The 25,706-nt window shown below is 54.4% G+C and overlaps 1 protein-coding gene across 13 annotated transcripts in view; it reads left to right on the forward strand.

Moving 5' to 3' along the window:
* The window catches only part of LOC120367596 (malonate--CoA ligase ACSF3, mitochondrial), a 67,717-nt gene that overhangs the window by 31,323 nt on the left and 10,688 nt on the right, over nt 1-25,706 (forward strand). For 9 of the 13 annotated variants that reach the window (XM_039478932.2, XM_074401428.1, XM_074401436.1 and 6 more), the window contains 3 exons: nt 11,339-11,465; nt 22,984-23,115; nt 23,595-23,706. In XM_039478932.2, the coding sequence (XP_039334866.2) occupies nt 11,339-11,465; nt 22,984-23,115; nt 23,595-23,706 (371 nt within the window). Of the gene's footprint in view, nt 1-11,338; nt 11,466-15,140; nt 15,242-15,992; nt 16,185-17,247; nt 17,453-22,983; nt 23,116-23,594; nt 23,707-25,706 lie in introns of those variants that run through there. The other 4 variants (XM_074401476.1, XM_074401486.1, XM_074401479.1 and 1 more) reach the window with 4 other exon arrangements.

Consider the following 25,706-nt stretch of genomic DNA (forward strand, 5'->3'; position numbering starts at 1 on the left):
GTTGTGGCTAGACATTTTAGCCCAGCAAACAAGTAGGACGCAGGTGGCTTTCAGTGTAATTAAATGACAAGCTTCAGAACCACCTGAAGTGGCCATTGTTTCCCCACGAAAACCTCTCACTGGGGCCACCTGTAGCAGCCGACCTTGTGTGGAGGGTCACACCATGCCCACTGCCTGGCCTGAGTCACCTGCAGCGCCTCACTGGTGTGTTATCCTCTGAGGCCCCCACTGTGGCCCCGACACTGCCATGGACACCTTCCTGAAACCCATCTGGGTGGCTGCCCCTTGGTGGATGCCTGCCCCCACCCTCTATAGGGTGGCTTGAGGTCCCAGCCCATGCGGTTGTCCTGACACCCCTCTCCCGGGGCTCCTGCCTCGGCCTCACCCCGCCTCTCGGGTCCCTGAAGACACCAGCCCTTCCTGGCTCTCAGGTCTGTGCTCCCTCAGAGCTTGTGCTCCAGGAGAACGAACATGGTGATACCTTGGTTCTGTTTTAGTCAAGGAAATACTCGTTGTTTCGCACGACTTTGCATTCCTCTCCGTGACATTCCTCTTCGTGGTCGATACCCTTCTCCCTCTTCCCGCTTTCATGGCCAGAACTCAATTTCACAGGTGTCCGGGACTGACATTCAGTTGGCCTTCTTCCAGGTCTGTCTAGTGAGTCAGTGCCATGCAGGCAACTGTGTGGAGGTCAGGGCCTGGATTGACTGAGCCTGTGTGCTTGCAGTGTGGACAGGGGCTGAGGTGCTGGGTGGATGGAGTCTGTTTACAGTGTGGAGAGGGGCTGAGGTGCTGGATGGATGGAGTCTGTGTCTACAGTGTGGACAAGGGCTGAGGTGCTGGGTGGATGGAGTCTGTGTCTACAGTGTGGAGAGGGGCTGAGGTGCTGGGTGGGTGGAGTCTGTGTGTCTACAGTGTGGAGAGGGGCTGAGGTGCTGGGTGGATGGAGTCTGTGTGTCTACAGTGTGGAGAGGGGCTGAGGTGCTGGGTGGATGGAGTCTGTGTTTACAGTGTGGAGAGGGGCTGAGGTGCTGGGTGGATGGAGTCTGTACAGTGTGGAGAGGAGCTGAGGTGCTGGGTGGATGGAGTCTGTGTGTCTACAGTGTGGACAGGGGCTGAGGTGCTGGATGAATGGAGTCTGTGTTTACAGTGTGGAGAGGGGCTGAGGTGCTGGGTGGATGGAGTCTGTGTGTCTACAGTGTAGAGAGCGGCTGAGGTGCTGGGTGGATGGAGTCTGTGTGTCTACAGTGTGGACAAGGGCTGAGTGCTAGGTGGATGGAGTCTGTGTCTACACTGTGGACAGGGGCTGAGGTGCTGGGTGGATGGAGTCTGTATGTCTACAGTGTGGACAGGGGCTGAGGTGCTGGGTGGATGGAGTCTGTGTTTACAGTGTGGAGAGGGGCTGAGGGGCTGGGTGGGTGGAGTCTGTGTGTCTACTGTGTGGACAGGGGCTGAGGTGCTGGGTGGATGGAGTCTGTATGTCTACAGTGTGGAGAGGGGCTGAGGTGCTGGGTGGATGGAGTCTGTATGTCTACAGTGTGGAGAGGGGCTGAGGTGCTGGGTGGATGGAGTCTGTGTGTCTACAGTGTGGAGAGGGGCTGAGGTGCTGGGTGGATGGAGTCTGTGTTTACAGTGTGGAGAGGGGCTGAGGTGCTGGGTGGATGGAGTCTGTGTCTACAGTGTGGACAAGGGCTGAGGTGCTGGGTGGATGGAGTCTGTGTCTACAGTGTGGAGAGGGGCTGAGGTGCTGGGTGGATGGAGTCTGTGTCTACAGTGTGGAGAGGGGCTGAGGTGCTGGGTGGATGGAGTCTGTGTTTACAGTGTGGAGAGGGGCTGAGGTGCTGGGTGGATGGAGTCTGTGTCTACAGTGTGGAGAGGGGCTGAGGTGCTGGGTGGATGGAGTCTGTGTTTACAGTGTGGAGAGGGGCTGAGGTGCTGGGTGGATGGAGTCTGTGTCTACAGTGTGGAGAGGGGCTGAGGTGCTGGGTGGATGGAGTCTGTGTTTACAGTGTGGAGAGGGGCTGAGGTGCTGGGTGGATGGAGTCTGTGTTTACAGTGTGGAGAGGGGCTGAGGTGCTGGGTGGATGGAATCTGTGTCTACAGTGTGGAGAGGGGCTGAGGTGCTGGGTGGATGGAGTCTGTGTGTCTACAGTGTGGAGAGGGGCTGAGGTGCTGGGTGGATGGAGTCTGTCTACAGTGTGGAGAGGGGCTGAGGTGCTGGGTGGATGGAGTCTGTGTTTACAGTGTGGAGAGGGGCTGAGGTGCTGGGTGGATGGAGTCTGTGTGTCTACAGTGTGGAGAGGGGCTGAGGTGCTGGGTGGATGGAGTCTGTGTTTACAGTGTGGAGAGGGGCTGAGGTGCTTGGATCACTGTCACCGCAGAACAGGCCATGAGTGGAGATGCCTCACCGTACTGAGAAGTGGCACATTGACTCCTTTTTTTTTGTCACACAATTTTATGAATTTTCACATATCTATGGATTCGCAGAACTCCTACCACAGTCGGGATCAGAGCAGGTTCTCTCCCAGAAGCATTCACTTATCCTCCGGTACCCCTCATCTGTTTCCGTTTGAGTTCTGTCTCCTCAAGAATCTCTTATGGCCAGAATCCCATAGTGTTATATTTCAAGCCTGCGGCTTCTCTCACTTAAGATGGTGCCATTGAGATTCACCCAAGGGTGCTGCGTGTGCCAGGAATTCGCTCTTTTTTATTGCCAAGTAATATTCTGTGATGTGGGTGTTTATCCAGTCACTCATTGGAAGACATTTGGGTTGTTTCCAGATAGGGGCCATGGTAAGTACAGCTTTATAAACATTATTAATTTCAGGATTTTGTGTGAAAATAAGTTTATATTTCTCTAAGGTAAATACCTAGGAATGGGGTTGATTGGTCACATTAAGTGTATGTTTAACTTTAGTAGAAAGTGCCAGACTGTTCTTGTGGAGTTGCTGTGTTATTTTGCGTTTCTACCAGCAACTGGTGAGAGTCCTGGGTGCTCTGCCTCCTTCCGGCACTTGATATTCGTCGGAAATTTTTCCATTAGCTGCTCTGGCCGGTGTTTGCAGTGCCTGGCCGTGGTTTCATTTTCACTCTGGCCATCGTTTCAGTGTCACTCTGTCTGGTGTTCAGCAGTGCCTGACTGTGGTTTTAATGTCACCCTGGCCGTGGTTTCAGTGTCACTCTGGCTATGGTTTCCATATCGCTCTGGCCATGGTTTCAGTGTCACCATAGCCGTGGTTTCTATGTCATTCTGGCCATGGTTTCTGTGTCACTCTGGCCATGGTTTCTGTGTCGCTCTGGCCGTGGTTTCAGTGCCACTCTGGCCGTGGTTTCCATGTCACTCTGGCCGTGGTTTCAGTGTCACTCTGGCTGTGGTTCCAGTGCCACTATGGCCATGGTTTCAGTGTCACTCTGGCCATGGTTCCAGTGCCACTATGGCCATGGTTCCAGTGCCACTCTGGCTGTGGTTTCAGTGTCTCCCTAGCCATGGTTTTAGTGTTGCTCTGGCCGTGGTTTCAGTGCCTGGCTATAGTTTCAGTGAGTAGTTGTTTCGCCACTGGCCATTGATGTGGGGCATCTGTACGCATGTTTATTTGCCATCTGTGGGTCTTGTTTTGAAGTATCTGTTTAACTCTTCAGACTGTTTAACTGGTTTATTTTCTTGCTGTTCAGATTTAGAATAGGTGATTTGCCAGTATTTTCTCAGTCTTACGTTTTCATTCTCTGCTATTTCTTAGAGCAAGTCTACTTTATCTTTCTTTTATTTTCTTTTTCCTTTTTTTTTTGTTTTCTTTCATGGATCAAGCTTTTGCTGTCATATCTAACTCCAGGTTGCAAGGGTTTTCTTTTAGGTCTTCATCTGAATGTTTATAATTTTACATTTATATCCATGCAGCATTTTCAGTGAATTTTTGGGTAATATGTGAGGTTTAGGTGGGAGGTTCATTTTTTTGCATGTAGTTTTGCATTTTTTTTGGAATATGTGAGAAACCTCACATACTAGGTTTAGGTGGGAGGTTCTTTTTTTTTTTGATAAACCATTGTTCAAATATCATTTGAAAAGACTACCCTTTCTGCATTGAGTTACCATTGCCTCTTTGCCAAAAATTAGTTGGACATATTTGAGAGGGTCTGTCTGTAGGTTCTCTGTTCTGTTCCCTTGATCTATGTTTCTGTTCTGCTGATACCTCATTGTCTTGACTTGTGGTTTTATGCTAAGTCTTACAATTTTAGTGCGATTTTACCAGCTTTATTCTTCATTTTCAGAGTTGTTTTGGTGCACATATCAATTTTAGAATTAGCTTGTCTATATCTACAAAAAGTCCTTTTGAGATCTTGATTGGAAAGCCAGGCATGGTGGCTCATGCCTGTAATCCCAGCACTTTGGGAAGCCAAGGCAGGCAGGTCAACTTGAAGCCAGGAGTTCAAGACGAGCCTGGCCAACAAGGTGAAGTACTGTCTCTACTAAAAATACAAAAAAATTAGCCAGATCTGGTGGCACATGCCTGTAATCCCAACTACTCAGGAGACTGAGGCATAAGAATTGTTTGAGCCTGGGAGGTGGAGGTTGAAGTGAGCCAAGATTTTGCCACTGCACTTCAGTCTGGGCAACAGAGCGAGACTCTGTCTCAAAAGAGAGAGAGAGTGAGAAAGAGAGAGAGAGATGTTGATTGGAATTTAGCCATTCTGATAGGGGAGATCACTTGGGGGAGAATTAGCAATTACTGTGTTGAGTCTTCCAATTCATGAACATGGTATGTCTCTCCATTTATGTAGATCTACTTTGGTTTCTTCTATGTTGTTTTCAGCATGTAGATGCTGTACTCGTTGTGTTAGATTTATATCTAAATGTTTCTCCTTTTCTTTGCTACTCCTTTTAGTCCTCCTCCTCCTTTTCCTCCTCTTCTTTTTAAACTATTGTAAGTATGGCAGGGGGTGGGGCATTGTTTGTTTTTTGAGACATTTTGCCCTTTCACCCAGGCTAGAGTGTAACGGTGTGATCTCAACTCACTGCAACCTCTTCTTCCTGGGTTCAAGTGATTCTCATGCCTCAGCCTCCCAAGTAGCTGGAATTACAGACATGTGCACCATATCTGGCTAATTTTTAGTAGACACAAGTTTTCACCATGTTGGCCAGGCTGGTCTCAAACTCATGGCCTCAAGTAATCTGTCCACCTCAGCCTTCCAAAGTGCTGAGATTACAGGCCTGAGCCACTGTTCACTCAGGTTTTTGTTGCTGTTTTCCATCGTTTTGTTGTTAATTTTAAATTGTTCATTGCTAGTAGGTAGAAATACAATTGATTTTTGTGTGTTGGCCTCAAATACTTCAGTTGTTACTTTGCTAAATTCACTTACTAGTTTTCAGAGACTTTTGAAGACTTCTTGGGAATTTCTACAAATACAATCGTGTTTTGTGCAAATACAGTTTTATTTCTTCCTTTCCAATCTGTATGACTAAAGCTCTAAGATTTCCAATACCATATTGAATGGAAGCAGTAAGAGTGGACATTCTTATTTGTGACTTTACAGCGGAAGGATTCAGTCTTTCAGCAAGTGTGTTAGTTATTGGCTTTTTGCAGATTCTATCTATAATATGCTGAGAGTTTTTATCACCAAACACATGTTGAATATATTCAGAAACCTTTTCTGCGTTAGTTCTGCATGAAATCATTTTTATTTATTAGGCTGTTAATATGGTAGATTAAATTGAACCAACCTTTTATTCCCAGGACAAACGCCACTTGGTCATGGTGTGTCAATTTTTTGTATGTAGTACTGGATTTGATTTGCTAACGGAGTGTTTTTGCATCTGTATCCATGAGAAATTTTGGTCTGTAGTTTCCCGTTCATGCACTTCCTTTGTCTGGGTTGTGTTTAAGGGTGATACTGGCCTCATTAAATGAGTTCGGAAGTGTTCCCTCCTTTCTTATTTTTTTCTGGAAGAAATTGTGTGGAATTGGTATTATTTCTAATTTAAATTATTGGTGGAATTCACCAAGGAAATCATCTGGACCTAGAGGTTTTCTTTTCTATTGTTATTTTGTATGTGTGACAGTCTCACTCCAGAATACAGGCTGGAGTGCAGTGGTGCCGTCAGAGCTTACTGCAGCCTTGTACTCCTGGGCTCAGGTGATCCTTCTGCCTCACCCTCTCGAGTAGCTGGGACCACAGACATGTGCCACCATGCCCAGCTAACTTTTTAATTTTTTGTAGAGTTGGGGTCTCACTATTTTGCGCAGGGTGGTCTTGAACTCCTGGCCTCGAGTGATTCTTCCTCCTTGGCCTGCCAAAGTGCTGGGATTACAGGGGTGAGCCACTGTGCCCTACCAGTGTTTCTTTTTTGGAAGAAAAAGAACTATGAATTCAATTTCTTCAGTGTTTATAAGACTATTCGGGTCATCTGTTGCATCTTGGGTGACTTTTGGAACATATGATTTTTGAGGAGTTGGTTCATTTAATCTGTTAACTTTTTGTGTGTAGAGTTTCCCTTCAGGCCATGAAATCATTGAAAGGGTAATAAGGGTTCCGCAGAAACAGGATTAAAAAAACTCTTTAATAAGGGAATTCTCCTAATAACCTTTTAATGATGTCAGGACCTGATGTTATGTCCTCCCATGCCTCATGGTGCCAACTTGTGTCTTCTCTTTCTTTTTTCTTTGTTATTCTTTCTAGAGGTTTATCTGTTTTATGACTCTTTTTTCACAGAAGTCACTTTTGGATACATTGATTTTTCTTTATTGTTTTTCTGTTTTCAATTTCACCGATTTTTGTTGTTGTTTTCTGCTTGCTTCTGGCTTTTCTCATTTTCTAGTTGCTTACGGTGAAGCTTTAGTTATTGATCTGAGGCCTCTCCTCTTTGTAATACGTACATTTAATTATGTACACTGCCCTTACGTTGAAGCTTTAGTTGTTGATCTGAGGCCTCTCCTCTTCGTAATACGTACATTTAATGATGTACATTGCCCTTAAGCATTGCTGTAGCTGCATCGCCAAATTTTGACATATTTTTATTTTCATTTACTTCAAAATATTTTAAATGTTCCTTAAGACTTTCTCGTTGCCTTGTGAATTATTTAGAAATATGGCACCTGTTTTCCAAATATTTGGATATTTTTCCATTATCATTATGCTATTGGCTTACAGTTCAAGTCTATTACAGTCAGAAGACACACTTGGTATATTTCAGTTCTTTTAAATTTGTTAAGTTGTGTTTTGTGGCCCAGAATGTGATTTCTCTTGAAGAATGTTCTTGTGTACTTGAAAAGAGTATATATTCTTCCCCGGGTGTGGTGGCTCACACTTGTAATTCCAACACTTTGGGAGGCCAAGGCAGGAGAATTACTTGAGTCCAAAAGTTTGAGCGCAGCCTGGGCAACATAGTGAGACCCCCATCTCTACAAAAAGTTTTTTTAAAAAATTAGCTGGGCATGGTGTTACGTGCCTTTTGTCCCAGCTACTCAGGAGGCTTAGGTGGGAGGATCACCTGAACCAGGGAGTTTGAGACTGCAGTGAGCTAGGATCGCACCACTGCCCTCTGGCCTGGGGGACAGCAAGAGTGTGTGTCCTTCTTGTTTTAGTAAATGTCTGTTCTGTTAATTAGAGGACGATGTTTGGTAGGTTGTTCAGTTCTTCTGTATCCTTGCTGGTTTTCTCACCACGTGTTCTCTTACTAAGTGAGGGGTTGAGTTTTTCAGCTGTAACTGCCTGTTTCTGCTTTCAGTTTTTTGCTTCATATACTTTGAAAGTCCATTGTTTGGTACATTCACGTTTGTAAATGATTGTGTGTTAAACATTTAATGCTTCTGGTAATGCTGTGTGCTCTAAGTTTACTTTGCTATTAATATAGCTGTTCTAATTTCTCTTGATTGGTGTTTGCTTGGCATATACTGTTCTGTCTCTTTGCTTTCAACTTACCTGTATAATTGTATTTGAAGAAAGTTTCTTATAAACAGCATACCGTTGGGTTATGTGTGGTTTTTTAATCCAGCCTGACAAGCTTTGTAGTTGGTATGTTTAGACCATTTACATTTAATGTAATTATCGATATGCTAGAATTTAAGCCTCCCATTTTACTGTTTGTTTACTATTGTTTCCTGAGGGTTTTATTGCTTAACTTTACTATCTTCTTTGAGGTCATTTTTTCGTATTGTTTTATTTTGTCTCTTAAGTTTTGACCATAAATGCTTTGCATAGTTTTTTTAGTAATCGTTCCAGGGAATAAAATATACAGACTTCGGTCTTCACAGACCGCTTAGAATCCACATTTTAACACTTCCAGAAGACTGTGGAGCCGCGTCCCAGCCTCTGTATCAGTTACTGACCCCTCTGCCTTTATGTTGTAGTTGTTATAATTGCTGTATTTGTTGTAAACTCCATTCGACAAAATGGTAATTTTTGCTTTCAACAGTCAAAAACATTTTAGAGAACTTGAGAAGAAAGGAACTCAGCTTTACTCATCCGAATATTTCCCACTTCTGCTGCTGCTTTCCTTTATTTTTGATGTTCCAAGTCTCCTCCTGATACCCGTGTCTTTCTGTGTGAAGGACATTCTGTAGGAATTCTTTAGATCAGATCTGCTTGCAACAAATAATCTTGTTTTTATTCATCTAAGAATTTCTTGATTTTATCTTCCTTCCTGAAGGGGATTTTTATTGGATTAGGAATTCTGCGTTGATAATTGTTTTCTTTCAGCATTTTAAAAATAGGACTCTTGGCCCATTGAGGTGGCTCCCGCCTGTAATCCCCGCACTTTGGAAGGCTGAGGGGGCAGATCACCTGAGGTCAAGAATTTGAGACCAGCGTGACCATCATGGGGAAACTCCATGTCTACTAAAAATAAAAAAATTAGCCAGGCTTGGTGGAATGCACCTGTAATCCCAGCTACCTGAGGAGGTTGCAGTGAGCCAAGATCATGCCATTGCACTCCAGTCTGAGCAACAGAGTAAGTCTTTGGCTCAAAAAATAATAATAATAAAAATATGACCATGCTTCTTTCCGGCCTCCATTGTTTCCATGGAGAAACCAGCGGTGGGGGGAGCCGTTGTTCCTGTCCAGGCGTCAGGAACTGGATGGCGACGTGTCTGCACTTGTACAGCCTTTGCTTTGTCCTGTTTGGGATTTGCTCAGCGTCTTTAATTTATAGGCTTGTGTTTTCACGAAATTTTGGATTTGTAGTCCAGGTTTGTCACGTGCCTTCCTGCACCTGAGTCTCACCTTCATTACTCTGGTGGCGTGCCTGCTAGCCCTCCGTGCTCATGTTCCTGGTCGTTTTGCTCTGCTGTTCAGGTGGGGCGTTTCTGTTGCTGCCTTCACGCTGTCAGAGTCATTCTGCCATTGAGCCAATCCAGTGACATTTTTTTGTTTCTGTATTTTTCAGTTTTAAAACTTTCATTAGGTTCTGCTTTGTGTCTGTTATTTCTTGGTTGAGACTTTCTATTTTTCCATGTATGTGCAAACATTTGCCCTTACTATTTTCTTTTGGTGTTGGGGGGACACTCTGTCACCCAGGCTGGAGTGCAGTGGCGCTCTCTCATCTCACTGCAGCCTCCACTTGAAGCTATCCTCCCACCTCAGCGTCCCAAGTAACTGGGACTACAGGCATGCACCAACACACATGGCTAATTTTTGTCTTTTTTGTAGAGACAAGGTTTTGCCATGTTGCCCAGGATGGTCGCAAACCCCTGAGCGCAGGCAATCTGCCCGCCTCAGCCTCCCCCAGTGCGCCCTCAGTTCTGAGCATTTTTATAATGGAGCTTGCAGATAGATGTTTTTCAGGGAAACTCCCGTCACTGTGCTGTCTCCATGCTGTCCTGTTCTTTTTCCACGTGAGTTGATGTTTTCCTGGTTTTCCCGTGCTGAGTAACTTCATATTGTACCCTGGACATTTGTAGTGTGAGGGGTGAGATTCTTGGTCTTACTTACCTTCGATGAAGATGTGGATGTGTCTGTTTTACTGTGACTCGGTTGGCGTAACTCCGTAGAGTCTGACCTCCTTCTCTGGGACTGGTTTCAATGTCATTTTATTTTTAGGGCCTTGGCCTTGCTGTCTCTGCACGTCCCACAAGTGTACTCACCGGTAGCCAGTCTGACCACGGCAGTGGAGCAGCAGATGAGGGACAGCAGTGGAAAATCTCATGAGATCCAGATTAAGTCCATAGTTTCCTTTGAAAAAACAAACACGAGCCTCTGAGCAGGCAGGAGTTAGGCTGGGCACTGCACAGAAAGCTCGTCACCGTGTGAGGCAGGCGTTTCATGTCCTGTGCATGGCGTCTGCCCCTCCTGGAGGAGCCCAGGCTGCCGGGTTAGCAGCAGGTGACACAGTCGGCCGGGGCTGCCGTGAGGCAGTGCTGGCCCAGGGGCGTGTCAGCTTCCTTTCTGCGCATCAGGTCAGTGTGTTCTACGGTCTCACAGCCTCTGCCTTGGCCCCTGGCTTTTCGAAGTCCATTCCAGATGGCAGGTGATGAGCCTCAGTGAGACTCTACACATCCCTGACCTCCTGGGTCACAGCCAGGTGCCGTCACAGTTGAGAAAGGTGAGGGGCGTGGGGCTGGCAGCTGCTCGCCTGAAGCCCCTCTTCCTTCTCTGCCCTCCCCAGACCCTCCTGACCGTTGAGCCAAGGGCTTGGCTGGGGTCTTCACAGACCCACCACGTCCAGGGCCTCCCAGGTGCTCACCCCATCTGCTCCTGATGTGCAGGGAGCCCCAGCCCAGGCTCATGTGACCCAGCCTCCCTCCTGCCCTCTCCACAGTCACCATAGAACGCCACGGCTGTGCTTCCTGGGGCCACGGCAGTGCCCACATATCTAACAAGGAGCTCCAGGGACCCTCCACCCTTGGGCTGCACCTTCCCTCCCAAGAGTCTTCCCTCTGCCCTGTGGAGGGTGCTGCCCACTCCGAGCTGCCTCAGCCCCTGCGGGCGAGGTGTGCACAGATGCCCGCCGCTATGCTCCCTGGTTTGAGAAACACCCTGAAGATGGGATTTGGGCACAGGTTTTAGATGTGGACAGGCTGCCTGAATCCAGCCGAGGCCCCAAGTGCTGAGGGTGGTTCCAGTCACATGCTTGAGTCTAGAGGACAGGGTAGCAACATCTGCTTCTGTAGCTGTTCTGGGACGAGCGAAAGGACACCCAGCTCCTGACCAGGGCATCAGGGCGTGTGCCAAGGACGGCAGAATGCTTAGCTTGGGGTGGTTGGCTTCTACCTGTTGAAAGCTGCATTTTCCAAACGTTCCAACAAAGTGCTTAGTTCCAGGAAGCACATGGCCCTGGATGGGCAGGGTGGCGGTGCCAGCGCCAGGCGGGTGTGCTGGCTCTGACCTGCACGTGCTTCGTCTTCCACAGGTGACCCCAGGGTTTGAAGAGAAGGACGGGGAGCTGCTGGTGAGGGGACCCTCTGTGTTTCGAGAATACTGGAATAAACCAGAAGAAACTAAAAGCGCATTCACCGGGGATGGCTGGTTTAAGACAGGTAGGATCTAACCCTGCGGGCATGGAGGAGACCCCGGGGCTGGGGAGGGGACAGGCAAGAGTACGCCTTGCCCAGGTTCAGTGACACCAAGGCTTTCAGCCAAAGGCAGAAGACGGGGGTGGTGCGGGTAGGGCTGGAGGCTGCTGTTCCAGCGCCGCACCCTCTGAGCGCCCGGCCTCTAGAGCAGGGTCCATGGCCCCGTCTGTCAGTCCCTCGGTGCCCCGAGACAAGACATCCTCACTGTCCCTCAGCGTGGCAGCCGCTCCAGCGAGTACATATCCTGACCACAGGCGCTGGACCCCACACGCCCCTTCCTGTAGCCCCTCTGCCCATCGTGGGCCGGGGCGCCCTCCACCTCCCAAGTACACCCCTGCACCCAGAGACCTCATCACCCCCACGCCCAGCTGCCCTCATGCCCTGCACATCTTCCTCTCCCACTGGGGGCCTAAGTCACCTGCTACAGTGTGGTAGGTTTGCGGTGTGGCTGTTCCTCTACCATTCTGCAGTTAGCACACTCTCCCCGCCTGCCGGAACGGGCCTGTGGGGGAGTGGGAACCCTGTGGCAGTCAGCAGAGATGGCAGCGCCCCCAGAGCCTGTGGGCAGCCCCCACTGCCACCCTCATGCTCTCTCTGAACCTGCCCTGAACCGCTGCGTGCCCCACCCCCTCCTTTGTGAGAAGCCGACTTGGTCCGGGATCCCATGTCCCGCCCCATGGGCCGTGTTTGGACATTTGGATAGTGGACAGATTTGGGTGTGCAGGTGTTCACAGTAGTGGACTCATCTAGGAGATCTGCACTGGAACTTTGTTCCTGAACTCTGGGTATAAGATGGTGGTAGGTTTTCTTTTCCCTTTTTTTTTTTATGGCTTGTCTTTATTTTATGCTGAACGTCATTATTTTATAATAATCTGAGGTAATATTTTCCAAAAAGAGAGGCCCATTTTCACACATCAGAATCTGCTGGCCCAAAATCAGAAACACACCTGCCCCATGTCCTTCCACAGGGAGCAGAGCTCAGGGGACACAGTATGCAGGCAGGAGGGGCTCCTGGAAGAGAGTGCAGGGGATGGGCTCCTAGAGGGGTGCTGGGAGGGAGGAGAGCGCGGGGGATGGGCTCCTGGAGGGGTGCTGGATGATGCTGTGTTCCCTGCAGCCTCGCTGCCCTGTGGCCTGATCTTTGGCTCCCGGAGGCTCTGGAGTGTGCGCTACTGTAAGGCAGGCGTGCTAGGTGTGTGGTCTTTGAGCACGTTTGCAAAGTGAAGACTTTGTGAGCCCCTAGAGCAGAGGCCAGTGCCCTATGCAGCATCCCACAGGCTCCCCAAGGGACCCCAGGAGGCACCTTCGTGGCTGGACATCAGCAGAGGACCCAGGGCTGGGGCCTAGAAGCCTGTCTGCGACAGGACGTGGCCAGCACAGTCAGCCCTCCCTACCGGTTTGTCATTTGAATACATCCCGGGATGCAAGCTGGTCCATGACTCCCCTTCAGATTCGGAATTCCAAGAGCCTGACTTGAGTCCGTCTTGCTCTGAGTGTCCCTCCAGTGCCCTCTGGATGCCCCGACTCCAACCTCACTCACACTGTAGTTCTTCTTTTATTTATAAATTCAGGCAAAAAGCTGAAGATGTTTTCTCAAAGCACAGGAACCAAAACCCTGTGGATTTTTCAAATGGCTGGGCTCTCTGAGCTGCTGGGAGGGCAGCCTGTGCCATGCAGGGCTGTGGGCGCGGAAACCCCGCAGTCCCCGGCACCCGTGCAGATTTCAGCCGGGGTGGAATAGCGTGCATTAATTATTGTAAAGAGATGTCTTTAGGAGAAAATGGTTTTGAAATTCAGTTTAATTTCATTGTAATGTGCTGCAGACAGGAAGGGAGTGTGTGTGTTTAATTGGCTCTCAGGGGTAAGGCCTGGAAGCCGCATGCCTTTGTCACAGGCCATTAGCGATGCCGCCTGCGTGAGGAGAGCCTGCAATCAGCCCACAGCTGCCGCTCCTGCGGGGAGAGCATGATATTAAATAGAAATCAGGAGAAATTAAACTTAACCCTTTCCCTGGCCAGCCCCTCCCACCACATGGATTCTGGCATAAGCCGCCAGGCACAGGGGACAGCTGGGGATGGCGATGGCTGGGGATGGCCGGGATGGCCGAAACCAGTCCATAGCTCCTCAGCGGCCTCCTCCGGGTCAGGATGAGAGGAGAGGTTGCCGGCTTCGATGCTGGCCGCTCCTGCCTCCCTGCCCTGCCTCCAAACCTGCAGCCTGCTTCTGCCTCAAGATTGCACAGGGGGCTTCAAGGCCGTGGGGTCTCCGCTGCTCGGGGGCAGGTCAAAGGTCTCCCTCAGGTAGCTCTTCTGATAGCGAAAATGGTCTTTCCCAATGCTCTGACTCCACCTGCCCTCACTCAGAGACACATGGCAGATTTGCTGCCTGGGCCCAGTGCAAGGCAGCACAGAGGTGGGCGTCCCTGCCAGGCAAGTGGTGGGAGCAGCAGCCCCTCCTGGGGAAACCAGGCTCAGGAGGGTGCAGTGGGGCAGGCCAGTGTCCCTGCATGGGTGGATGGGTTCTTAGGCTCTAGCTGGGGGAGGAAATCCAATGACAGTGCTCCATAGAGAAGAGCCCTGGGTCCCGGGAAGACCACCAGGAGCTTGTGGGGAAGGATTGCGGGGGGAGCCGGGGATGCCGGGAGGACCACCAGGAGTTCTCAGGGAAGGACTGGGGGAAGGAGCCCTGGGTCCCTGGAGGATTACCAGGAGCTCGTGGGGAAAGATGGGGAGTGGGAAGTAGGGGGCTGGAGAACCCCCAGACAGAGACATACTGTTCAGGGAGGGAGAGAGGAGCTGGGCCCAGGTGGCCCCATTCCCCGAGGCTGAGTGTCAGCCCTGTCACCTGGTCCCTTCATGCCCATGGGCACCACTGCCGGGCACCGGCTTGCTTGTCAGCCTCTCCAAGGTCACTTCTTCCGGGGCCCAGCCAGGGCTCCATGTGTCGCCAGGCATCCCCAGACCCTCTGGCTCTCAGCCATGGGGTGCTTACCTCTGGGCCAGAAGGGTTAAAGAGACCTTGTGATTTAGTGGGACTCGCTGGCCTCAAGAAGCAGAAAATCAGAGGGCCAGTAGCCCCAGCCACCCGGGGTTTCCCCTGTGGAGCCAGAGCTGGCCAGGGGTCCTGTGGAGGCCCAGCGGGAACTGGGGGTATCACGATTCTGGCCCACGGCCTCTCCGTGTGGTAACGAGTTGGATGCTGAGCCCCAGGCCTGGTGGCACATTGGAGCTCAGATGGTGGCATCTGAGCTGTTCTTACAGCCATCCCTTCTGTCAGAGCAGGCACCTTTTCAGAAGCCCTCGGGCTTTTGTGTCCTAGGCCAAAACTCTCCTGGCCGCTCTCCCTTCACAGGACACAGGCCCTCTGTGGGACAGGGAAGGGACACAAGCATTCTGGTGGGAACCAAGGCTGGCCTGGCTGGTGCCAGCCCCTGTGCCAAGGTTGCCAGCCAAGGTCAGAGGTGACCACAGGAAGGACAGGTGCAGAAGTGCCCTCACCCGCCCCAGCCCCTTCCATATGGCAGAGGGACCCACTGGGCCTCTCTTGTTGGCCAGGCTGTGTGGTGAAGCCCGTCTCTTCCCTCTGAGCCACGTGTGCATGCTGACAGCTCCTGAGAGGGCCATGTTTTGCTGCCTGCAGGGCGACTGGGGCCCACAGGGCCTCACCAGGCCCACGAGACGGGCATCAGATGGATCTTAGCCTGGGTTCCCTAGAAAACGCATGAGGACTCTGGGCAAAGGGTGAGTGTTTTCCCTTTGTTTTTTTTAAAACCAAAGTTATATACCCATGGTTTAAAGACCCAAGTAGTTTTAGCAGTTCAGGAACAAGAGCTACAGCTGTGCCCCTTCCCACAACCCGCCGGCCGCGGCTTCTGTGCTGTCTCTGCATCCTGAGGACCCCCCGGCCGCGGCTTCTGTGTGGTCTCCAGGCCCCGGGACCGAAGCACCACCACCTCCAGACTCCCACAGGAGGCCCCTCCTCAGGCTCGGCCCGGCTCAGTCGTGTGCAGGGTCCGCACCATTGGGACCTGGCGTCCCCGCTGAGAACTGAGCCCAGGAGACACTGCTGTTTTTTTGTTTTCCAGAGTCAGGAAAGTCTCGATTTTCTTGGTCTAGGTACCAGTTCCTCATGGGCTGGGCTGGTCTCGCCACCGGTCTCCTTCCCCTTCACAGCTACTTCTTCCCTCCTGCTGGGTCAGGGCTTCTGCCCCTGCCCGCGGTGTCCTCCCTCCACCCCCTAGCTCTGGGGACTGCTTTCCTCGGGGGCTTCCTGAGGTGGAGAGCGTAGGGTCAGTATTGGAGACTTGCGTGTCTCTGTGTCCTCGTTCCGCCCTTAACCTGCGTTGCAGGTTTGGCTGGGTATGGGGTTCTGGGTTACAAGTCACTTCTGTATCATTTTCTGGCCTCCAGAGTTGCTGGTGCCACAGCCATGTTGAATGCTGGTACTTGGTGACCCCTTCTTTTTAACATAAGGTGTCTCTTCTGTCCCCAGAGCCCTGAGCCCAGCCCAGGGAGCCTCCGGGTGGGGACTGAGCCCAGCCCAGGGAGCCTCCGGGTGGGGACTGGGCCCAGGCCGGGGAGCCTCCGGGTGGGGACTGGGCCCAGGCCGGGGAGCCTCCGGGTGGGGATTGCACCCAGGTCAGAGAGCCGGGTCTAGGCCATCGCTGGGACTCCCTCTGCCTTCAAGAGCCCTCTTCCACCCCAGGCCCACAGGGGAGACCTGGATGACTGGAGCCTCCAGTGTCCATGGGCACCAGAGCTTCCAGCACCTTCCCTCCTGCTGGGCGATGGCCAGTGCCTGCCTCGATAGGGGCTGCCTGCACCGCTGCCCCTCCAAGCATCAGTCTGTCCTCCTTGTAGCCACCTCCCCTGCCCAGGGGCAGCTGGCGGAGCCTTTCGCGTAAGTTGGTTTCCAGCTGCCCCTCTGTACCCATGTGGGGGCACCTGTTCCAGGCTCGTGGGCAGGGGCCTCTGAGGCAGAGAGCAGAGCTCTCAGGGGCAGGAGCTCAGGCGGGGGCTTCGGGCTTCCCTCGGCACTTCCTCCCCGACCAGGAGCCAAACTTCAAACGCATTTTGTCGCTGGCGTCAGTGCATTTGGGAGCAGAAGTCCAACAGGCTGGGTCTGGGCCTCTCCACACCGTGTTTCCTGGACAGAGCTCTGGGGGGCTTGTGTCACTCCACACCCAGGCTCAGGAACCGGCTCTGCACAGCACCAGTGTTGTCACCTCTCGTGCAGGTCAGGACGCCCCGGCCAAGAGCGCTTCCTCCCAGGTCCCCAGACAAGGTCTCTCTCCGGGGGACCAGGGGCCTCAGCACTGCACTCCACCCAGGCTTCCGGGGAGAGAATCTGAGTACTGGGAGATTTATTTTCAATTGCAGTGGAAGGCAGAGATGTGAAATAGTGTTGAATCCAAAAGCAGCTTATCAGTCCAGGGAAAGCAGTGTATGGACCGCTACATTCTGTCAGAACAAAACTCCTTTAATGCGAGAGTCAGGTCGAGGAGACAGCCCATTGGCAGCCGACTCTCATTCCAGAATCAATGCATTTTGATAACTATGTTGTTATAAAAAGTAAAGGTATCGGCCGGGCGCTGTGGCTCACACCTGTAATCCCAGCACTTTGGGAGGCCGAGGCAGGCAGATTACCTAAAGTCAGGAGTTCAAGACCAGCCTGACCAACATGGTGAAACCCTGTCTAAAAAGAAAAAAGTAAAGGTAATTGAACTTGTTTGACCTGCATTTCACAGTGACCAAGTGTGTCCTCTGCGCTCTGGCTCTGGATGGCCAGTCGCCCTGGAGCCTGTGAACCTTGTGGGTCACCCTCACTGCCGCGGGGCCTCCTCCCATGGTATCCAGCCTGCCCTTGCTCGGCCAGGACTTTATTAAAACCCTGGCTCCGATGCCCCTGAACCCTCGATAGCAGAGTCCAAGCCTTGGCAGGGGCACAGCAAGGTGAGTGAGACAGGTGCTGCAGTGTGGGAATGGGCAGGGCTGAGGCTGCTCTGCACTGAGAAGCTAGAACAAAGCCTGACATGTTCCAAAGGCCAAGCTCAGGGCTGGGAGGGAAGCCGCGGGGAGGCCCCTGTGGGTGGAGGCGGCCAGGCCTTGCAGACCGGGCAGCGGCCAGGCCTTGCAGACCGGGCAGCGGCCAGGGGAGGTAGACGGGAGGCACTGGGGCAGAGGGGCCGTGTGCACAGCAGGAGGGACCCTGAAGGGCCCCGGCCTAGAGGGGCTTTTTCAAGGAGGATGCCAGGAATGTCCAGGCAAAGGCAGCCAGGCCTGGGAGACTCACGTGGACTTGGTCTTTTTTCTGTGGGCAGTGAGAAGTCTCTCCCTACACCCAGAAGGAGCTGCAGGCAGCAGTGACGATAGAGATTGACTCTGGAGGGCGGGGCTGGACCTCTGGTTCTTGTCAGGCTGAGAGCCGAACCACCCTCTGATACCCAGGGTGGGAAAGAGGCACGGCTGCCACCATCCACTGAGAGCCCCGCATGCCATGCACACGCCTGGGCACTGAGGGCCCGCAGACCCAGGCACAGAGGGCCCGCACACCACACACACCCGGGCACTGAGGCCCCGCACACACACCCGGGCACCGAGGGCCCGCACAGCACACACCCGGGCACTGAGGGCCCGCACAGCACACACCCGGGCACTGAGGCCCCTCACGCCACACACACACCCGTGCACTGAGGGCCCCACACGCCACGCACACACCCGGGCACTGAGGGCCTGCACAGCACACACACACCCGGGCACTGAGGGCCCCACACGCCACACACACACCCGGGCACTGAGGGCCCCACACGCCACGCACACACCCGTGCACTGAGGGCCCCACACGCCACGCACACACCGGGGCACTGAGGGCCTGCACAGCACACACACCCGGGCACTGAGGGCCCCACACGCCACACACACACCCGTGCACTGAGGGCCCCACACGCCACGCACACACCCGGGCACTGAGGGCCTGCACAGCACACACACACCCGGGCACTGAGGGCCCCACACGCTACACACACACCCGGGCACTGAGGGCCCACACAGCACACACACACCCTGGCACTGAGGCCCCGCACGCCACACACACACCTGGGCACTGAGGACCCCACACACCACACACACACCCGTGCACCGAGGGCCCCACACGCCACGCACACACCCGGGCACCGAGGGCCCCACACGCCACGCACACACCCGGGCACTGAGGGCCCGCACAGCACACACACCTGGGCACTGAGGCCCCACACGCCACACACACACCCGGGCACTGATGACCCCGCACGACCCGGGCACTGAGGGCCCGCACATCACACACCCAGGCACTGAGGCGCCACACACCCAGGCACTGATGACCCACACACCACACACACACACACTCTTGGGCACAAAAGCTCCCTTCAATAATCCTCCCTGAGACAGGTGTCTGTCACAGAGACAGGTCTGTGCCCTGAGTCTCAGGTACAGCCTTTCCCCACAGGTGTGGCTGCACCTTCTCCAGCACAGAAGCCTGGGGGCCTGAGAATTGTGCCATGCTGTGTGCTGACCCCTAGGGTTCTGCCCTTCACATGGCTCAGTGGAAACCCTGCGTGTAGCACAGTGGGCAAGCTGGGACCTGTGGTGACCCTAGGGTTGGAGGCCAGGCAGGGCTGTCACTGAGAAGCGGGACCCAGGGAACAGATGACTCCTGGGGATCTGAAGCCTGGGACCCACGGAATGGATAACTCCTGGGGATCTGAAGCCTGGGGCCCAGGGAATGAATGACTCCCTGCACCCACCAGTCCTTCCTGAGCACTGGTTCCTAGAGAAGCATCTCAGAGCAGAGGCAGCCATGCCCAGGCAGGGGAGAGACCACTGGACAAGGCCTACAGCAGGGTCGCTGGGCCTGACTGTGCCAGAAACAGCTCAGCCAGAGAGGATGGACAGACAATGTCGCCACTCCTGAAAGATCTCAGCACCCAGCCTCCCACCCCCCTGGATACACAGCCACACCTGCTGAGATATAACACACCTGCAGACACAGCCACACCTGCAGACACAGCCACGCCTGCAGGCATACCCACACTTGTAGAGATACCCACACTTGCAGAGATACAGCCACACTTAGAGACACAGCCACACCTACAGAGACACCCACCTGCAGACATACCCACACTTGTAGAGATACCCACACCTGCAGAGACCTGAGATACACCCACAGACATCCGTGCCTGCAGAGAGACACACAGACACCTGCAGAGACATAGGGGCCTTGCAGTGTGCAGAGAGGTCCGGTTGTGTGTAATTAGCCATTGATGGGCCTTTCCTGTGTTTGCAGCACTCATTCCTTGTATTCACAAACTTAGTTTATGTGAACTTGTTCTTTAAAAAGTTGTTGCACAATCATAATCCAAAGCTGACGTTGGTGTGACTTATCTCTTGATGGGCTCACTTAAAGGGCTGGTGCTCCTGGAGATTGGGAAGAAAATTGCTCCATAAACCAAAAAGCAAAAAACTTATTTAAAAAAGATAGATTCACAGGAAGTTAGAAATAGCACACAAGAGCTCCTCGTGCCGTCCCCCTAGTTTCTCCCAGTCTCAGCCCCATGCATGTGACTGTCCCGCGGCCTCGGCCCTGTGTGCACAACTGTCCCATGGCCTCGGCCCCGTGTGCGTGACTGTCCCACGGCCTCGGCCCCGTGCATGACCGTGGTGCAGCCACCGCCCCATGTGTAACTGGTGCAGCTTTGGAACCAGGACACGGCACTGGGCTGTCATGGGGCATGGACAGCTTCCTCAGCTCTACACGCGAGGTGTGTGCCTGTGTGAGCTTAGCTCTCTACCAACCCACTCCTGTGCAGACCCGCCATAGCTCACCCCGTGGCTGCCTCAAGCGGCCATCATGGCCTCACAGCCCTCCCACTGCTACCCCACACCCCGATCTTCCTGTGACTTGGCAGGTAGGGAAGGTTCATAACTGCAGTCAGGTGATGGAGCCTTTTAGGAATGGTCGCTTTCCTCAGCCGCTCTCCCTGGAGGTCCGTCTGGGCCGCTGCTGGGTCAGGGCTTTCCTGCCCGCCTCCCGCCCCCGTCAGTGCCTCTTCCTCCCCCATCCCCCAGTCAGCTTCTCCCTACCGCCTCAGCACCTCTTCCTCCCCCCACTGTTCCAACACTGCAGCCCACTCCCCACAGCCTGTGTCCTGTACCTCAGAACCAGGGCCACGCCCTTGGCTCAGGCAGCGTGGGGAGGGGACGCTGGAGAGCAGAGAGATTCCAGCTGTGTCCAATGGCCCAGCCCTACTGGGAGCCTCTGTTGCCCACTTGCCCAGTGTAGGGTGTAGGTACAGCCCGGGGGTAACCCCTTCAGCACAGCCTGCAGACCTGGGATTCTTTGTCCTGAGGACACGCACCCACTGTCATGCTGTGATGACACTGGGCACCTGGAGAGTTACACTTAGAGCAGCCTGAGAGCGTGCCAGGCGCTTGGCAGCCTTGGGTGCAGGCAGTGTGGCCTCTGGCAGGTCCAGAGCAGGCCAGCGGCTCCATGCTGCACAGGGTCTCTGGGTGGTGCAGGCCAGTGGGGACCTGTGTCAGAAGCTGCATGGGGAGCCCTGCGCACCCGGCAGCGTCCCAGGTGTCAGCAGCTGTGAGCAGGAGCAGCCTGGATGGGGTGGCTCCATGCAATTAAGAGATGCTGTTGGAAGACCAGTGGCTCTCTAGTCCAGAGGGGACACATGGAGCCAGGCTGCACAGCGGGAGCACAAACCACAGTGGGTCCCACGGGACTTGGGACAAGCTTTGTCCACGCCTGCTCACAGCCCTCCCTGCATGCCCCTTTCCAGTCAGCCAGCCAGCCAGCCAGGCTACCCCAGGGCCACAGCGTGCTCACCTCCTGGTGGGGAGACTTTCACTTCTTCTGCTTCCTGTCAGCACAGAGTTCCAGAGCTGGGGAGGGTCCTGCCTGAATGCCCAGCGCTCCACTCCATAAATGAGCCTGAAGCCCACCGGGGCACACCTATCCATCTTGCTTAATAGATTCAGGAGCGCACCGTGGGTCTCGAGGAGTGGCAAGGTGATGGATGAGGCCTTTCTGCGTCTAACAGCATGATGTATAATGAAGTATTTATGATTTATTGCAGCTAACAACCCGTGTGGATTGCAGGGTGTGTGCGAGCAGACGGGTGAGGCCTCAGCGCCGCGCTCTCACACGCACCGCGTGCTCCCACGGCCTCAGGCACACACGTGTGCCTGCGCACGCTCACAGTCACGTGTCCCGTGCCCTCCCAGGCCTGCACATGCACACTCACAGGCACACGCACCTTGTGCCTATGCGCCGTGAGACAGCTTTGGGCCGGGAGTGCGGGCTCCGAGGCTGCAGCCGCTGTCCCGGCTCCCCACCCTTGGTGGCTTGTGCCGTCTGTGTTGAGCTACTTGAGAAAGCAAGCAGCAGGGAAGGTCAGTTCCCAGCAGGAGGCTCCAGGAGCTTCCCCCTGGACGAGCAGAGGCCATGGCTTTGCCTGAGGAAGAAAGTGTGGGGCAGCCCAGCCACTGTTCTAGGAGCAGCGTGGTCAGGTGCAGCAGGCAGGAGGTGGGCACCAGCAGAGGTGCCGGGCACCAGGAAAGGCCTGTCCTCCTTGGCACCAGCCCCCTTCTGTGGGCCTCGGTGTGGGCCTCCCATCGAAAGGAGCTGGGCAGTCACTGCTGGACATCAGCAGGGTGGGGTGTTGGGAGGTGTCTGGTTTACCTGTTTTACTGAATATTTGACCTGGATTCTTTTGTGGGCCTGAGAGAAACAGCAAGAGGCCCTGGTGGGCCTCAACCCCTCCCCCAGAGCCTGCTTGCACGAGGGGTGGCCCCTGTGTGCTGCTGTTGAGAGAGGCCATCTGGGGCCTTACAGCAGCAGCGGCAGCACAGCCAGGAGGCCCAGCACACCCTGGCGCCTGTCCTGAGCGAGGGTCACCCGGCACACCCTGATGCCCGTCCTGTGCGAGGGTCACCCCACACACCCTAATGCCCGTCCTGAGCGAGGCTCACTCCGCCACACCCTGGCGCCCGTCCTCAGCGAGGGTCACCAGACACACCCTGATGCCCGTCCTGAGCGAGGCTCACCCCACACACCCTGATGCCCATCCTGAGCAAGAGTCAAAGCATCAGATCCTGTGCTTGGTGCTTCGAAAAGGCCACACATCCCACCCGTGACCGGTGGTTACCGACAGCTGTGATGGAAACGGGCTGAGCATACTTACTAATGCAGGGTGTCTGCAGCCCACAGCCCAGCAGTGCTACTGCCACCTCCTGGCTCAGGCAGGCTCTGGGCCCACTGCTGACCTGCCCCTGGAGGGGGCACACACGGCCGAGGGTGGGGAAGGGCAGACCCCATGCCGTGGGCACAGTCCCACCTTGGGATGCACATCGTGACCTTCAGGAATGTGGGCTTACCTGGCATGGCTGCTTCTGTGTTGCGGTTGCCATGGGGGGTAACCAGAGCCCCCTTTCCTCAGGGGACACCGTGGTGTTTAAGGACGGCCAGTACTGGATCCGAGGCCGGACCTCAGTGGACATCAAGACCGGAGGCTACAAGGTCAGCGCCCTGGAAGTGGAGCGCCACCTGCTGGCTCACCCCAGCATCACAGGTGCGTGGCCAGATTTGCACCGGGGAGGCTGGGCTAGACCACAGGTGCTGCCTTTCCACGTCTGCGTTTGAGGATCGCGGATGAGGCAGGGGTCCCTGTGGTGCTTGCTTCTGCTCCCTGCCCTGGCCGGGGCACACAGGGCTGCTGGGGCACAGCCTGCTCAGTGTTGGAGCAGCCGCCCACATACCACCGGGGCTCCCAGGCCTGGTCGGGCGCAGCTCGCCTCTGCATGGCGCCCCTGTGGGAGGGCAGTAGGGAGCGTGCGGAGAGCCAGGGGTGGGAAGGCTGCCCTGCGCATGCCCAGCACCAGATCCACCGCGGGGAGCCCGCCGCACTCCCCTCCCCGCAGGGCCAGCCGGCACCAGGACGGGCTTCAGGGCTGCAGCCAGACTGAGCACTCCCTGTGCATCCAGGTACACTTCAGCCTGTGAGTGCCATGGAGGCGTTCCCATGTCCCCATACTGTTCCTCTATCTGCAGATGTGGCTGTTATTGGAGTTCCGGATATGACATGGGGCCAGCGGGTCATTGCTGTGGTGACTGTTGGAGAAGGACACTCACTGTCCCACAGGGAGCTCAAAGAGTGGGCCAGGTAGGGCTGGGCGGGGCGGGCAGGGGCATCCGTGGGGTCTCGGTGGTCCGGGGGTGAGGGCTGCCCTAGCTCTTGCCTCATTCAACGGTTCCAAGCTCTTGTCCTGGGTCCAAGAAGTATGAGGTTACACTGACAGTTTGATGGGTGAGGAGGGTGGATAAGAATCTTCCTGAGCGATGAATTTTACCGAGTTCTCAGCAGAGAGAGAGGATGTGAGGGTGATTGGCCCCACAGAGTTGGGTGTGGCTGGGTCCAGGGTTTTTTTGGGGCACAGAATGGGGAGGGGCAGGCTGTAGGTGATATTGGAAAAGGACATTTGGTTGGTTAAAAAGCATTATTCAGAAAGAAACAGTCCCGAGTGGCAAACAGGAGTAGAAGTTCTTGCTCTGGGCTGCAGGCTCCAGGCTGTGTTTGGCTTGAAGATCGGTTTCAGTGGGTCCACCCTGTCCATCTGGGCATTTGCCTGCCTCCTGCTGCTGTCGTAAAGAGCTCTCTGAGGCAGTAATTTATAAGAAAAGAGGTTGAATCGGCTCCCAGTTCCTCCGGCTGTAAGGAAGCATGGCTGGGAAGGCCTCGGGAGACGTCCCTCACGGTGAAAGGTGTCAGGGAGGCCAGCACGTCCCACGTGGTGGAGCAGGAGGAAGAGCTCACCTATGGCAGATTCCTTCAGAACAGACATTGGTCTCTGCTCTGCCCCCTCTCTGTTCACACCCTTTCTGCCTCCACCCTGACTCGCCTTCTCCTGAGCACTGAGGGGAGTTTTGGCTGGTCAGCTGTGACTCCACAAAGAGCAGGAACCCCTGCTCATCAGGCAGCACAGAGGCCGGGGATGCAGGGCACAGCTGGAGCACTCCCGCTCCGCAGGGAGCACAGAGGCCAGGGGTGCAGGGCACAGCTGGAGCACTCCCGCTCCACAGGAAACAGGGAGCACAGAGGCCAGGTGTGCAGAGCACAGCTGGAGCACTCCCGCTCCACAGGAAACAGCACAGAGGCCGGGGGTACAGAGCACAGCTGGAGCACTCCCGCTTCACAGGAAACAGGGAGCACAGAGGCCGGGTGTGCAGCGCACAGTTGGAGCACTCCTGCTCCACAGGAAACAGGGAGCACAGGGGCCGGGTGTGCAGAGCACAGTTGGAGCACTCCTGCTCCACAGGGAGCAGGAAGCACAGAGGCCGGGGGTACGCAGCACAGCTGGAGCACTCCCGCTCCATAGGCAGCAGGGAGCACAGAGGCCAGGTGTGCAGGGCACAGCTGGAGCACTCCCGCTCCACCTTGGCAGCTTCTTTCATTAAACAGACACCTTGTCGAAAAGAAAAGGTAGGTGTCTTGTGCTCAGAGCTGCGCTGGAGAGTTTCAGGGTCCAAGTGTGCAGGAACTAAAATCCTGATGCTCCTCAGCCCTTGGCTGTCCTCAGGGCCGCCCCCTGCCTGGGGACACCAGGCCGTCCGCCCCTGCTCTGTGCATCTTTGGAGTCAGGCCCCTCACGCAGCATTGTGTGGACAGTGACAGTGGGTGTGAGGAGACCCTGAGGCAGGAGGCTGTGGGCTGGGCACCTGAGGGCCTGCTGGAGAGAAGCCACCTGTGAGGGGCAGGACCAGGCTGGGAAGGCCACCCATCATGCGGTCACAGCCCAGGACTTGCCAGTCCTGCAGGAGCCCTGGAGCCAGGCCTTCACTGTCCAGGCCACTTGCTGTGCTCAGGTGACAGCAGCCCCCGCCTGCAGTCCTAACCCCCGTTCGCTGTGCCCAGCTCAGGCTGAGACTGCAATGCTTTTCCATTCGCCATAAAAGAAAGGACAGATCTTGGGTCTCCTTTCAGATTGAAAGGAGTCGCAGATCTGTGAACCTGGAGTCTTCCATTTAAAGTACCGTAAAGCAAATACATGGTCCCAAAGGCTCCACTGCTCAATTCCATCAAACCTTTAGGGCAAAAAATAAAACCAGACCCAACAAAGTAAGTCTCTGACGAAACAGAGCAGAGAGGAGCACTTCCTAACTCCC

Source organism: Saimiri boliviensis, chromosome 1, assembly GCF_048565385.1.
Source record: "Saimiri boliviensis isolate mSaiBol1 chromosome 1, mSaiBol1.pri, whole genome shotgun sequence".
NCBI lineage: Eukaryota > Metazoa > Chordata > Mammalia > Primates > Cebidae > Saimiri > Saimiri boliviensis.